This window comes from Cydia pomonella, chromosome 7, assembly GCF_033807575.1.
Source record: "Cydia pomonella isolate Wapato2018A chromosome 7, ilCydPomo1, whole genome shotgun sequence".
NCBI lineage: Eukaryota > Metazoa > Arthropoda > Insecta > Lepidoptera > Tortricidae > Cydia > Cydia pomonella.
The window spans coordinates 20,649,207-20,664,562 of NC_084709.1; the positions used below are offsets into that span (position 1 = coordinate 20,649,207).

General features: G+C 37.6%; 2 protein-coding genes across 4 annotated transcripts; both read right to left on the reverse strand.

Moving 5' to 3' along the window:
• Positions 1 to 212: 212 nt before the first annotated feature.
• LOC133520111 (polyadenylate-binding protein-interacting protein 1) lies at positions 213 to 12,489 on the reverse strand. Of its 2 annotated transcripts, none has more exons than XM_061854434.1 (8): positions 12,173 to 12,489; positions 10,334 to 10,542; positions 8,472 to 8,624; positions 7,647 to 7,865; positions 6,892 to 6,996; positions 5,032 to 5,176; positions 4,713 to 4,866; positions 213 to 2,483 (listed from the first exon to the last, which is right to left on the reverse strand). In XM_061854434.1, exons 1-8 carry the CDS (start codon positions 12,282 to 12,284, stop codon positions 2,384 to 2,386), a joined length of 1,197 nt encoding a protein of 398 aa, XP_061710418.1. In that variant the 5' UTR covers positions 12,285 to 12,489; the 3' UTR covers positions 213 to 2,383. The 2 variants fall into 2 exon arrangements, with proteins under 2 accessions (XP_061710418.1, XP_061710417.1); XM_061854433.1 differs by having other exon boundaries at positions 4,713 to 4,875.
• Positions 12,490 to 13,107: 618 nt separating this feature from the next.
• On the reverse strand, positions 13,108 to 15,274 carry LOC133520118 (iron-sulfur cluster assembly 1 homolog, mitochondrial). 2 transcript variants are annotated; one of them, XM_061854443.1, is made up of 3 exons: positions 15,150 to 15,274; positions 14,616 to 14,907; positions 13,108 to 14,091 (listed from the first exon to the last, which is right to left on the reverse strand). In XM_061854443.1, exons 2-3 carry the CDS (start codon positions 14,905 to 14,907, stop codon positions 13,988 to 13,990), a joined length of 396 nt encoding a protein of 131 aa, XP_061710427.1. In that variant the 5' UTR covers positions 15,150 to 15,274; the 3' UTR covers positions 13,108 to 13,987. The 2 variants fall into 2 exon arrangements, with proteins under 2 accessions (XP_061710427.1, XP_061710429.1); XM_061854445.1 differs by lacking the exon at positions 15,150 to 15,274 and adding an exon at positions 15,049 to 15,145.
• Between the last annotated feature and the right edge of the window lie 82 nt (positions 15,275 to 15,356).

The window sequence follows — 15,356 nt, forward strand, 5'->3', positions numbered from 1 at the left end:
GCATTACGAAACTTAAAGGCTTTTTAATAGTCGAAATAACATTCATGATTTCAAATGAACTAGTTTGTGTTTATAGTAAATAAAAGATATTATGTAGATGATCTTGTAGAATGACGTAATATTGGGATCCTTTGTTTTGAACTCAAGTAGGGGTATACCTAACATTTATAAATATGGAGAATGTGAAAAGGTTAAAATGAAAGTCGCATACGTACGTAGCGTGTGCCGCAGTGTTATTCTAGAACAATTATATTCAAAATTGTTTACATTTAATCCAAGGAATTCATAATAATCGCAAATATTCCACATGTTTACGTATAAATATAGACAAAACCAAAGTTATTGATTGTAGAAGAGATTTAAATTCTAAGGGCGTCCGCTAGATGGCGCGGTTGCACGGAGCGGGTGACCAGGTTAACAATAAATAGTATGAGCGTGGCTAATTGGCCCGGACGCGTGCGCGGATTTTACCTACACACGCACCCGCGTGCGTGCGTCCATGAAGTGCGCCCGCGTACGCCTGGCGGACGCCCTAAGAATAATAACGTGCCCGCGATGGCTGAAGTCGATTCCTATACCACCATGTTATGTTGTTACTGAATTGTCAAATGTCAACTGTTGACAGCCAGAGTTACCACACGACTATAGAAGGTAGAGGCAAGTAACAAAATCTCCATATACTAAAAAGTGTCCGACAAAAAACCATGAATAGGTGGCGCTACAATACCTAGAATACTTGATAAAAATTTTTAATCATAGACAGCGCACTTCACTCAATAACGCCTAGGTTCTTAGCTACTCTAGCGCTACCCTGGAGAGATTTTGGAACTATTATTTATAGTTAGACAGCTAGACACTTTTGCAAACATTCTGCCTAAGGAGTTTCAGTTCCTTGCCTCTACCTTCCATACACACGACGTACGGAACCGTAAAGCGCCATCTTCTGTCAAATTCGAAGCACAACTTGTCTTACTCTTCACACGTCTCGTACAATCAATTCTTTGGAAATAACCAAACGCCGGGTGAATTAAAGATATTTTATGTCATTATCAATTTCTCAATATCCAATAGATATATTTACACGTAAATCCCACAGTAAGTCCGTTAACATGTATAACGAATGTACTGTATCGACAATCCTATTATGCTATTCAAGAAACAAGCACGATGTTTAAAATTAAAAAGCTCTTAAATAATGTCCAATTGTCTAACCACTCTAAAAGGCGCCATCTAGCGGCGCGGGAATAAAACTTTTCTTATTTCAAATTACGTCTGAAGTTTTAATCTTATATAGATGGCGCATAAAATGACTTATTCACGAAAAACATTAAGCTACAGTGTACGTAGTGCCCTCCACGTAGTCCTTTTAAGCTAAAGTAAAGACACTAAACACGAATAATTTCATACATTGACCCGCCTGTTCCTATCTTTAGCGCACTAGCATAAATTTATTGCTGTCCCGCTCGCACAGTGGCATTGACGGCCAGCATCATGGGCGGGATAGCAATATAATTACGCGCGTGCGATAAATTCTTCATGCTTAGCGTCCTTACTTTAACACTGCACCGACCAGTGTGTCCACCTGTCCAATTTTTTGGTCCAATGTGCATTGCGTCTCACTCTCTCATTAAGTAAAGTTTGAGACGCAAATACACATTGGACCAAGAAATTGAACAGGTGGAATACCACCGTAAGTTACACTATAAACTTTTATTCATATAATATTTTCCTAGATTTCACGTTTATGGTGTCACTTTCACGCTATCGTTTGCCAAGTCGGTGCAGTTGCCTTGGACTACGACATTTTGGGTTTTAAAACCGTCTGTTAAAGGCATAATCAGAAGGCTTACCGCCAATCACGTTCGACGTGTTGCCTCCCTGTCACACCTACGTACAAATTTACAAGTGGGACAGAGGCAGCACGTCGAACATAGTTCGCGGCAGGCCCTCTGTTTCGAGTTTCGATTCGTTGAGTAAATAAGCTGTACACACAGGCGAGTTTATTAGTCTATCTAGGATTCGTCAACATTTTGTCTTATTTTGCGATTTTTACGAAACGATTGGCTATGGGGCCGAAAACGCGAAAAAAATGCTGGTTCATAACATCGACATCATTGCCTTATTGTATGAACCACAAAACTTTTTTATGATATAGAAGGCAAACGAGCAGACAGATCGCCTGATGGTAAGCGATTACCGTCGCCCATGGACACCTGCAACACGAGGGGATTGCGTCTAAACATATTCGCCTCGCCGAATAAGGCAAAACATTGAAAAATCCTTCCCAACTTCTAGAGTGATTACAAACTTGGTCGCTCTAGGGATAAATCTTTTTATAGTTTTGTGTTTTATATTTTTTTTAGCTCGCACACCTAGACCTAGGTTATCGGTTGATCTGGTTGGATATCTTGAGGAACTCGAGGAAGCCGGCTTGCATCTCGGCATCCATGCCTGTGTCCCAGGCGTCGTTCTCCAGTTCCTCGCTGAAATTTTATATATACAATAACATCTTATTGATTGATAGTTAAGAAATAATGTTTAGTAAAACTGGCTATATTAGTACTAGTGTTAAATATTAGAAGCCTGTTTGATAGAAGCTGTAACTACTAATTTACGAGGAAAGAATAGCTTTGCGATCCTAGCGAAACAAAGGTACTTTTTCTATGAAATTCCATTTCGGGAGAAAACGTTTTCCACTAAGTAAATCTTAACAAATCACTTTGATTTTGATGTCGATCGCTTCAGCATATTATAACATATTCTACGTTTATAGGTTTCGCTTTTTGTTTATAACAAAAAATGTATTGCAACATTTGAAAAAAAAAAGGAAAACCTATAAACCTAGTTTTTCATTGTATAAATAACATATTTAAAAACCGGACAAGTGCGAGTCAGGACTCACCCACCGAGGGTTCCGTACTTTTTAGTATTTGTTGTTATAGCAGCAACAGAAATACGTCATCTGTGTAAATTTCACGTTTCACGAAATACAGCCTGGTGACAGACGGACAGCAGAGTCTTAGTAATAGGGTCCCGTTTTACCCTTCGGGTACGGAACCCTGGAAATCATGGAGAATGAAAAATATTTAGAAGTGGAAAAACGTTTTTAACTAAATAGATACATATTTGAAGACAATATAACAGAAATTGACCTAGCTTCAAACTAAGCAAAGCTAAGGGTTTTTCAATTGGCGGGGGTACGTTTTGGTGGCCCGTGACGGCCATTTTGTTTTGTCGGCCCGTGACGGCCATTTTGTTTTGGCGGCCTGTGACGGCCATTTTGTTTTGGCGATAGCTGTCAAATCTTTTTTATTATTCAGTTACTAATCCAAATCACCACGGCAAGTTACACGATTGAACAGCACGTCCTTTATACGACAGACGTGGTGGCCCTTCACGGTCGAGTCAGAGTCCGCGCCATTGTAAAAAGCCGAGGCGGGCTTTTGAACGATGTCAAGTTCCACACTTAATGGCACATATGGACCTTTTCAAACAAAAAATAGTTATTTGTTTTACAATGGGCAAAGTTGTTGTTTCACTCGGAGGCAAGGTTTAACCCTCGTGCCTTGAAACCCTCGCAAGGCACAAGATTCCACTTTGTGAATCACTCGCTATGCTCGTGGTTCAATTTTGGAATCTTTTGCTTGCCCGGGTATCAATATTAGCACGAGCGGTTAAACAAATTTTGCCTTTGAGTGAAGTACAAAGTTTTTCACCACACCAACGCGAGGAAAATACTATGAAATACCAAAAAAAATCGAACCCAATCAAATCCAAATGAACGTAATAAAAAAAAAAACATCATTTATGAGTAAATTCTACCAGCTAACATAAGAAGGCAACTTAAAATCTGATTATTTTGCCCCACATGTGGATAAAATGCAACTGTCTCATTAGATTTTGAACAATTAAGAGGGCCTTTGCCAGTTGGTGTGGTGAAAAAGAAATTGATACCTCACATAAAGCTTGTTTTATTTTATTTTAACATCTACCCACCCTTACTGAAAAACCTTTTACTATGGGTACTAGGCGATGATATACATGTATAGATAAATAAGAGTACATAATAGATACATAGATAAGATAACATACATAAGTCAGGCACAAATATTCTTGATAAACACAAATAACTGCTCTTACTCGGATTCAAACCCGGAACCTCCACATTATCGACTATTATGCTTAGGCTAGGAGAGGCCGTTAATTAGTTAATTTTATTGAAAGAGATTTTAGATTGTATTACAAAAAAATATTCCTTAAAATTTGTCCTGCAATAATAAGACAATTTTAACTAAATAAATAACCTTGAAAACAATGTAAAAATTGTGTGAAAAATAATGAAAATGGCACACCTTATTTTTCCAATTTTGATATATATCAAATCCGATCGGACAAGTAAGTAAAAAGTTAAAAATGGCGATCATTAAATATTACTTATTGTGTACTTAATTCATATTATAAAGCGGAGATTCACAACCTTTTTGCGTCTAGATCTCCTCGGTAACAATCGCCTTTTTTGGAATTTTTGAGGCATAATAAACTCAGAAAAACTACAGGATTTTTAAAATGAGAACCCACGATATAAGATGCCTCGTGCGGCATTTTCCTCGGGAGGCGGCTCGCTCCGCGCGGACCTATCGGGGAATATGTCCCTAACCTAACCTCGTACGCGTCGCAGCCGGGGTACGGGGCACGGGGCACGGGGTACTCACAGGATGTCCTCCTCCAAGGCGGCGGCCTTGGGCGGCAGGTTGCTCTGCAGGAAGGCGCACTCCTCGGCCGTGAGCGAGTGCCCGTCGGCCAGGAAGCCGCCGCCCGCGCCCGCGCCGTCGCCCGCGCCCGGCGGCTCGCCGTTCGTCACTGTACCTAAACGACCTAATATATCAGAAACAAACATACGTAAACTTATATTTGGGGACAATGTTCACACCTAGCCCCGAACTGTACCGATATCCGGAAATAGAAAGCGTAAGCTAAAATATTACAGCGTATTATAAAAGTGTCAGGGGAAGGGAGGGCGGGGCTACATACCCCTCTGGGGCTCGGCGAGCCCCCAGCGGCCCTGGCGCAGCGCCAGCACGGCGCGCACGGCGGGCAGCGCGGCGCGCCGCTTGAGCCGCTCGAACATGGCGTGCATGCCGCCCGGGCAGTCCGCGTCCAGGGCGATGCCTGAAAGCTGGACACGACAACGTTACCTCAGACTTGCTTCCCGCCGTCGAATATCTGCTAATATATTTCATTTATCAACAAACATTAATAACACCATAAAAAATTGTTTTAACCCTTCAAGTGGCGACAGCGAAAACGCGAAAAATAGTGGCGCCGCGCACGTACATCTCAATATATAATGTATTTGTTTGTCCAAGTATAGTCGAGCCGTTAACCATGTATAAGTACGATGAATTTTATGGACAAATCACCCCCCATACCTATGTTTTTTCTCAATCATTTTAAAACTGCACCCCTTCAAAGTTTCATGCTGCCAAACACGACTGCACTTGGTTAATCGCACATAAAAAAAATAGAAATCATTCAACAGCTTATGAATTAGGCATTAATTTCAAGCATAAATGTTACAGAAAATTTTCCACAATTACTCGAGAATTGATAACAAAAGATAAAAATTGTCTTCAAAAATGTACTTTTTTATTATTATTTTACATTACATTAAAAATAGGACAGCGTTTCACTGTGGTTTTTAAGTTTGTAAATTTGTATTGTACTAACATTTTTAAACTTACTTTTATCCTACTTATGGACAAGTAAAGTCGCTAAAGTGAAAGTATATTATCTTAAAAAAATATCACAACATCGATCGAAAACAAAAATACGATCATCAAAAAATGTTAAGAGAAAATCACGGCGCGACCGTAAATAACTAATTATTGAGGTCACTGACGTCATCTTATGCATGACCGCGTTAAAATAAATAAGTAATCATTGCAGCATGTTTATTTCAAATTCCATCCTTTTGGCTTAACCATTGTCGGGTTAAACAAAACTAAAACATATACATATAAACAAAGTCAATCATCAAAAATCGTTCATGAGCTGCAAGTTAAGAGAAAACGACTGCGCGACCATATTATTGGGGTCACTGACGTCATCGTACGAATGGCCGCGTTAAAATAAATATGTAATAATTGCAGCGAGCGACACGTTTATTTGTGCAGTATGCGTCAGTACAAGGATTCGTATATTTCTCAATAGGTCAGCAATATTTTACAAGCTTTTACTTAAATGTGTCATACGTGTTCATACGGCTCAAATCTTGCAAGTTAAATTTGACCCACTTCCCAACTTCCAATGAAGCTGAAAATTTGCATACATATGTAAGTCGGGTGACAATGCAATATTATTTCATTTTTATTTATTTAGACACATAATAAACTTACAGTACAGTCACCGAGTCGTTTACATGTTAACGATTATGGTACCATGGAGCTGATCTGATGATGGAGATAGTAGTATGTGCATTCCCGTTGCCAATGAGGTTTTGGGCTTATACTGAGCAACTTTTACTATGGGACCAACCCCGAAGTTGCGAAAAAAATTTCTTGCTGTTTCATACATTTTAGCTGGTCCATTTCCTATGGGAGCCTATTTTTTGGCCACCTCGTATATTAATTACAGTGAAATCTGGATAATCTGGCACTTCGATGGTACGGTACACCCAGTAACCGGGCACTAAAACAGCAGTGCAAGTAATCATTCTAAGACTAAATTTACTATACATAAAAAGATATTAGTCAAATTTTCTGAGATTTTTTTTACGCTCGACCAAATATATAACGTTTTAATCTTGATATGCCGCTCGCCGCGCCGCAGTCTTGTGCGTCCAGCAGCGGCCTCAGAGCTGGTATGCAGACTAGACTGGTACAAGTAACTCACCTTGAGAAGCTGGCACACGGACTTGATGTTGGGCTCGTTGTCGGTGTCGAGGAGGTGCAGGAGCACCTTGCACAGGCTCTCGCCGAGCGACCGGATCCGCCCGCCCTGGGAAAAACAACACACAGTCATTCAACGAGCCGTGAGTTCAGTTCCTCCGAAAGCTGCACAGGGTGCCTAGCTAAGGTTACTATCGCTACGACAACGAAACGCTTTGTGTTTCTCTATCACTCTTCCGTATTAGTGCGATAGTGAGTTTCGTTTCGATCACTACGCACGTTCTCCCCCAAGCCCCTGAGGCTTTTGTGTTACGGATACGTATGTTATGACCTACGATATGGAATTATATTGTGGGTTATCTCAAGCATGCCCAAAGTTTATGTAGCTCAAAAGCGCTACATAAATGCTATGTGGGGTCTAAATTTAAACCAACTGATTTATGTAAATAATGGGAATTGGGAAGAAATTATAGAGGCATGTAACTAACCCGACTGCGTACATATGCATTATATCTGCGTGCATGTACGTGCGTGTGCATAGTTCTCGGCAAAGCCTCGCACGTTCTTATAACACCACACAAAACTGCCTAGTGTTTTACGGATATGTATGTTCTATCCTCAGATATGGAATTATATTGTGGGGTAACTCAACAGCCATTACCAAAATGTATGTAAAAAGCGAAATGTGGTCTTAACTAAAACCAACAGATTCATGTAAACACTGGGAGTGGGCAGGAATTCTAGAGGCATGTAACTAACCTGGCTGTCTTCTAGCTGGGTGTAGATCTCGGCCAGGAACATGGCGAAGCCGCGCACGTTCTCCTCCGAGCCCTCGAGGCCGGTGATGATCTTGTTCTCCTCGGCGGAGCAGCGCTCGAGCAGACAGGCCCGGAAGGTGGACTCCTCCGGCGGGGCGAGCGAGTCGTACATGGAGCAGAGACGAGCGCCGTTGTAGCGGAAGTTGGGCTCGCCGATCGACTGGTGCAAATATGTAGGTTAGTTGTAGTACAAACCAGGAAAGTGCATTTCTTACAATAATGATTGACAATGGAGAATCAAACAAAACACTCTCTGATTTTTTTCTTCAGCTAATGAGCAGGACCGCCTGATGGGAATCGGTCAGCGCCCAGCGCCTGATGGGAATTGGACACCAGCAACATGAAAAGAACCACTTATGTATTGCTGAATTTGAATACCCTGAATACGCGCTTCTGGAATAATTGATTTTTAGCCTAGAAGCTTTAATTATTTAATATGAATGCCTCACGTTCATAGGTATGTGCTGATATTTAGCGTCTGCAGTAACAAATTTCGGATAATCCTGTAGTTATTTATGTATGTTGACAACGCAGCAATAGTTTTAACAGGTATCAACCTTATTTCGTTGGTAAACGACCAAGGCACTGCTTTGTTACAGTCGCCATCAGATATATCAGAGCGTCCAGACTGCTCAAAAATATCTGAACATGCACTGTAACGCGTAAATAAAAGAGGCTTTGTTTAGATATTTGTGAACACCCTAGCCGCTCCGATATATGTAGTAAAGGGTTGTAGTAACAGGTATTTGACCGTAGGTAAGCTCACCTGGTTGACGATGGCGTCGATGAGCGCCCTCGTGTAACTCCGCTCGTGCAGCATGGAGGCGAACGAGTCAACCAACGGCCCGCACAGGGTGTCGAACTTGCCCGGGTCGAAGGTTATCTCGCACATCACTGTTATCAGGTTGCCGATGTTCTCCTGTGAAAAATAATATATTTAATGACTTTGATTATTTCAGTAATGGTTAATGACCTTCACATACTATAAATAAATGTAAATTATATCTTGTTTACTCCTTGTTTGGCAATGATAATATCCTTTATAAGTTATCTTATGCATCTAATTGATAAATAGTACCTAATGAATATCATAAACCATTAATACTACCTACTACCTAATGAATGTACCTAATGAAATCGATATTGTCAGAAACTTGCTCCGAAAAAATTGTTATCAGTGCATATTATGGAACAGTCTACCCATTACTGACGTACGGAGTAATTTTTTGGGGAAATTCTGTTGATGTTGATAAAACATTTATATTGCAGAAAAAATGCTTAAAAACTGTTTTTAGAATGTACATGGATGAATCGCTACGTGAAGTGTTTAGAGAGAAGCGCTTTTTGACCCTTACCGGTATTTATATATTAGAATTAAGCCAATTTGTAAAAAAACACCCTGAATATTTCACAAAGCGTTCATGCAAAGAAAATATCAGATCACAATATAAGTACAATATGGTACTTCCGAGAACTAGCACCTCAATATATAAACAAAGTACGTTCATATCTGCTATTAATGTCTTCAACCATCTGCCAAACGAAATAAAAAGCCTCGAAGGAAATACTTTTAAAAGATGCTTAAAAAACTTTTTAATAGACAAAGTTTTCTATAATTTAAAAGAATTTTATAACTATGTAAACCTAAATGTATATTAAAATATAGTTTAAGATAAAATACTAAAACCTAGTTTAAGTTAAAAATAATTGTATACCCGAGAAGGGTAAAACTGTTGATACTCATCAAAAAATGTACCTAAGTCATATTCTTGTACCTACACAGTTTGCACAATAAATATTTCTGATTCTGATTCTGATTCTGAAATGTTAATTATAAGATGTATACTTTTCTGAAAAAAGTCCAGAGTAGTATATATTCGGTCATAGGTGTAGGAGGCTAAATACTCAGAGAGGACTTGATTCTTTACAATATAGGCATAAATAAAGTTATGCAGCACCTGAACATAAAAAAACTATTATAATAAAAAAAATATTTTATAATTATCCAAGAACTGAACTCTCTCTCTAAAAGGGGCGAAGAAATTAGAAACAAACAATATGGCGTGCCTCGCCACTTTTTGATATTTAAGAATATGAACACATATCAGTGAAAGAATAAGGATCAAAGTAAAATGGCGTTCTAAAAGATTTAATTATGTGTCAAAAGATAAAGCAGTAAATTTACGTCACTACAAAGTTTTCTTTTCTCAACACGTTGATAATTCTGTCCCTATTTGTCATGTCTGTTTAGAATACTAAACAGGGGGGGTCATTTCTAATAAGAAATAGACAAAATTTAACAGAGGGTTGTACGAGGTTGCTAAATTTTATGAATAAGGGGGGTAAGCTGGCAAAGCATAAATCTGTGGGTAGTATACTCAATATAGAATAATATTTAGAAGTATAGTTTGGCAAGCCATTTCCGTTATAAGAAAAAGGAGGCAAATTTACAAAATGTAGTTGTGAATGCTTGTCCTCCCATACAAATTTGGTATTTCGTGCCTTTTTCCAAGGATGGTTTTGCCAGAGTATATATAAGCAATCTGTGTAATGCGAGGCATTAAAGGCAAAACTTAAAATTTACATTAGAGTGAAACAGCGCATAACGTTATGTTACTGTACACATACCCTCAAGTCCATGTTGTCAGCCTCCTCAAGCGAGTAGGACATGGTGTCGAAGTTGTACGGGTTCTGGTCCTGAACCTGCCGCAGGCGATTCTGCACAGAGAACCTCTGGGGTCTATAGGGGGCTGGGTCGGCAGCATATGTCTGCGGGGTGTAGTTTGGTGGGTACCATTCCTTCGCCTCCGCAGACAGGTTCGACTTGGGTGCTTCCACTGGTCAATAAAATTGCAAAGTTAGAAAAATAATTCACATGTGGAAATTATGGGAATTATTATTTGTAAGTTTATATACTGTAGTTTTGTGTATATTGCATTACTGAAAAACCCTTTTATCAATAATTGAAAATATCTTCTTAAGTTATATAAACGAACCTGTATGTATGTACAATTGTACATTTAGACTTTTTTGCACTATCAAACAATGTCTGGACGAAATTGCTCTCCAGTAACAAGAATTGATAGAAGAAAAATTTTAAATTATTAAACACAAACATACTTGAAATTTGTAAATCTAAATATGACACAATTAGCCGGGTCCACACAGAGCGAGCATACGCGCGAAGCAATTTCCCCACACACAAACCGGCCGAGGCACGTTTACGCTGGCCGGTTTGTGCGCGAGGAAATTGCCTCGCATGTATGTGCTCTCTCGCTCGCTCTGTATGGACCTGCCTATTGACCACTTTTATTTTAGCAAAACAAAAATTTTATAATGTGTATGACCCTTGGGCCAACTCAGTTTAAGTAAAATTGACAAATACAATAAAAACATAACAAACATCTGAAAAAAACAGTAGTTTGTACATTAATGTGTATTATATTTTAAATAATATTTGCATCTATTTTAAGACATCTTATGAAAAAGAAACATATAGACATGAATATTGATAGTAAATGTGTTATTTCCATTCTTATTGTTGTGTTCAATAAGGTGTAACTGAATAATGATGCAAATTTAAAATCACCTTAATTGATAACCAACAATGTGATGATATTTTGTGAGGCAAATAATGTTAATATACATACTGAGCAACTTTTAGGTATTAGGGGTATAATATTTACAAATCTCTGAATAATGGCTGTAAAAAACAACCTGCATAGTTTAAAAAAACATAAAACAACCCTTTTATATTTTAGATTGTATATCTCTTTTTTTTACATGAATTAATTATTATTCAAGATTTTTAGGTTGGTGAAATGAAACAAACTTGAAGTTATTTGTGTAGAATAAATTAGATAACATGTTATTAAACTTATCCATGATGCTTATCATGTAAGTGACAAACAGCCCCATTCCAAAGTCCAATTAGCAACAAATCTGATTCTGATCTCCTAATCAAGGCCTACCAGTAGTTAACTTAAGTCTGGAGTATATATTATATGAAAATTATGACAGAAAACTGGCTTTTTTGAATAATGAAACTAGTATTGTTTACAAATTTCTGATAATATATGAAAAGCTGCTTACTCAGGCATGAATATAGGACAGTATTTCTTAAAATCCCGGACACATGTGGCTCCCTCAAAGAAATTAAATCGCAGGTCAAAGCACCAGATTAAATTGTCACAATAGATAATTGCGGTAGGTATTTATACAAAATGAGCAATTTTCGTAAACTTTAAAAACGTATAATTCTGACGACGAATCAAGGATTCAACGGAAAATAGCGCAAGTATGCGCCCGGCCGTCTTCCTTCTGTCAAATTACGTCTACGTCATTAGAAATTGAAATCCTTACTTTCACCTGAAGACTTGAATAAAAACGCAGTTCTGGCCGACTATGGCGACGTCATCGCGCGCTGGCTCGATTTGAGAAAGTACGGTTTATACCGCGTCCTGTTACCTTTAGCATCCTCGACGACGTTCTTCGGGCGCCGAAGCTCTCGCGGTTGGTTTTCTGGCTGCTGCCAACCGCGGCCTCTGCCTCTAGACCCCCCGATGTCTCCGTTATTCATTTCACTAATTTTAGTCTTCCGCAGTAATTCTGTAAGAATGTCTTTGTAAAAATCTCATAACCCAAAGAAGGATGTTTTTTTGTGCACTTGTTATATCCACAGTTTTCTGCTTTCATTAATTCAACACGTAAACAAAGACAAATACGCTCAAGTCAGTTTCTACAGCGATCCTCCATGTTATTTGTGCGAGCGGGACGGAAGATATTTGTACTAGTCACTCATGGACGCGTTCATAATCTAGTTATTTCCAGAAAAATCTACGTTCATACAATTTTTCTTCTTTTAATATTGATGAGGCCACTTTTTCAAAAATTTTGTAACATATAAGTATAATATTTAATAATTCAGAAAAATCTGTATTTTAAACTACTAAATTATTGGAAACAACGCTTAACGTTTACCGCCGAAGTAAAAAAAAACCATTAAGTACATTTGTTTATTTCATGTTCAATCAAATGAAAAAGTTTACATGCCGGTCAAACATCTTTGTCAGTAGAAAAAGGCGCGAATTTTAAATTTTCTATGGGACGATTACCCTTTGCGCCAACATTTTTTAAATTTGCCGCTTTTTTTTACTGACGGAAATGACTTAACAGATTAATAGTTTGGCCCAAGACTGTCTTATTTCAAACATAGACTGAGAGAAACATATTGTCTTTGTCTTACGCTAGTACTAGCACGGAAAAGAAAGAGATGAGTATAATTTTTCTGGTGTTTACTGACTGACAAGTTGTGTTTTGCTAGACTAAAGGTGGACTAAAGTAGGGTGCAAAAACACGAAAACTTACTTAATACTTGCTTTGAATTTTAATGAGTCAAAAAAAACTTTTATTGTTCAATCTATTTAATAGTTCAGATAGATCAGATAAATTAACAAAATTCCTTTTTTTAACTATAGCTAAGCATATAACTTACAGGTATATTACAAAAATATACATCGAATTGCCAACCATGTTGGTTTCAGTCACAATATTTTTTTTGCCACATAAGATTGCAATCATGATCTCAAATATTAAAGTAATGTGGTTTATCAGATGTTCTGTAAAAGAGAATACTGTTGCATGATTTCAAGATATAATATCAATTGACCATAGTTCTGTAGCAAGCAACCAACTTTTTATTTTTGTCAAAGTGACTTACACCATAACTCAGTGGATTTGGTCGCTTTCTGCATTGAAAATAGAATGGAGTGGTTTTTTTCTTCATACCTATGGTCAATTTCTAGATTTATTGCAGCATAAATGTATCTAATTGGCTGGAACATCAAGCATAGCATTTGTGCCCTTGTTAAAGTGTCGATCTTCAGTCAAGTTGTCTAAAAATCTTCACTCATTACAGATCATTTTTTTAAATATGTATGCTACTGTTGGATACAAAATACTCAAGACTGTTAAATGGTTATTGAGATTTGAGATAATATTAATAAAGTGCATAGAGTAAAGAAAGGATACTTCACTCAAGGAATTTTGTACATTGACCCGTCGGTTCCTATGTCTATTGCATGCACATAAATATATTGCTGTCCCGCTCGCACTGTAATTGTATGAAATTCTTCATGTTAAGCATCCTTATTTTATGCTACTGTTTGATACAGAATACTCAAGACTTTTAAACGGTTATTGAGATAAAGTATTATTAAACTGCATAGAGCAACTTTTCTAATTTATTACTACTAGCATGAATGCTTTCTTATCTAGTATTTTCTATATACTAAAGGATTCTCCGCATCCACAGGTGCCCTTGATGTTTGGGTTGTTAAACACAAACTCTGCTGCTAATTTATTCTCTACAAAGTCCATTTCAGTTCCTGAAAGAAAATATTACATTATTATATCAAAAGGCTAAATGAGAAAGCTGAAAAACTTAACACTAATTTTGTAGTAGTAACTGAAAAGCTTGCAAGAAAGGCCTTAAGAGACCATCACAAATTAACATTTACTATTGTACAAACAGCAATACTCTTAACTGTTCATTGGTAGACCTTATGCATTTTGTAATAAGGCAATAAGGCACTCAAAAGTATGAAGTTAACCATCTTGCAAATAATTCTGACAAAAGATAATCATACTAAAGGAAATATGAAATTACGATTAGATGGCAAAAATGACAGCTGTAGTTTATCATATCCACTATACAAAATTATAGCTAAGGAAGTTTGAATCTAATTGTATTTTAATTGGGTTGAATTTCATGTTCCAAAATTTTATGAGATAAAAGAAATACTACTTTGAACATGAAATGACAGTTGAAACATTGACACTGAGTGTTCATTGTCATGTACAATGGGCGGCACAAGGTTATAGTAAAACAATTTAAAAAATCAATACAAACCTAATAATGTTAACTGTGCCTTCTTGTCTATAATAATCGTGACTCCGTCCTGTTTTACTTCTTCATCTAATTTCTCTTTAGTTTTAGCATAATCCAGTGTGTAGGAGAGCCCATTGCAACCTCTTTGCCGGACACCCACTTTAAGCCCGATGAATCCTTTAGCCTCTTCTTTAGCCATTATTTCCTTGATCTTGTTTACTGCCGAGGGAGTAAGCACCAGGGCAGCACGAGCAGGCAGCAATCGCTTCTTCACAGCCCTCACAGTGGCACTTGCAATAGTTTTGGTCGCCATCTAAAAATCGTATTCATGCAATGAAAATTTCATTGCATTATTTACTAATGAAGCAAAGTCCAAGGGGAAATGAATCGCAATTTACTAATATCTTTATGAAACACAAACGTGCCTTAGCATTGCCAAAAAAAAATTACTTACGAAACATAAACGTCTAATTGCAAACACACTGCGTAATATGTATTCAGAATATATGGAAACGAATTGCACTGTACTGTGATCAAAAGTATGAGTATACTTACAACGTATTTTTTTTCCTTACTGTTTCATAATATTGGTCTATATTATTTATATTATTTTTGAATTTTCATGGGATTTAGATTCTGTCAAATGATTAAAAATAAAATGTCAAGGTATTGTCACTCTTCAGTAGTCATGTTATTCCAGTCATCTCTTTAACTGCCTTTTTTGACGATTATGTAAAATGGAACGCGTCTTCTCAACCTGTT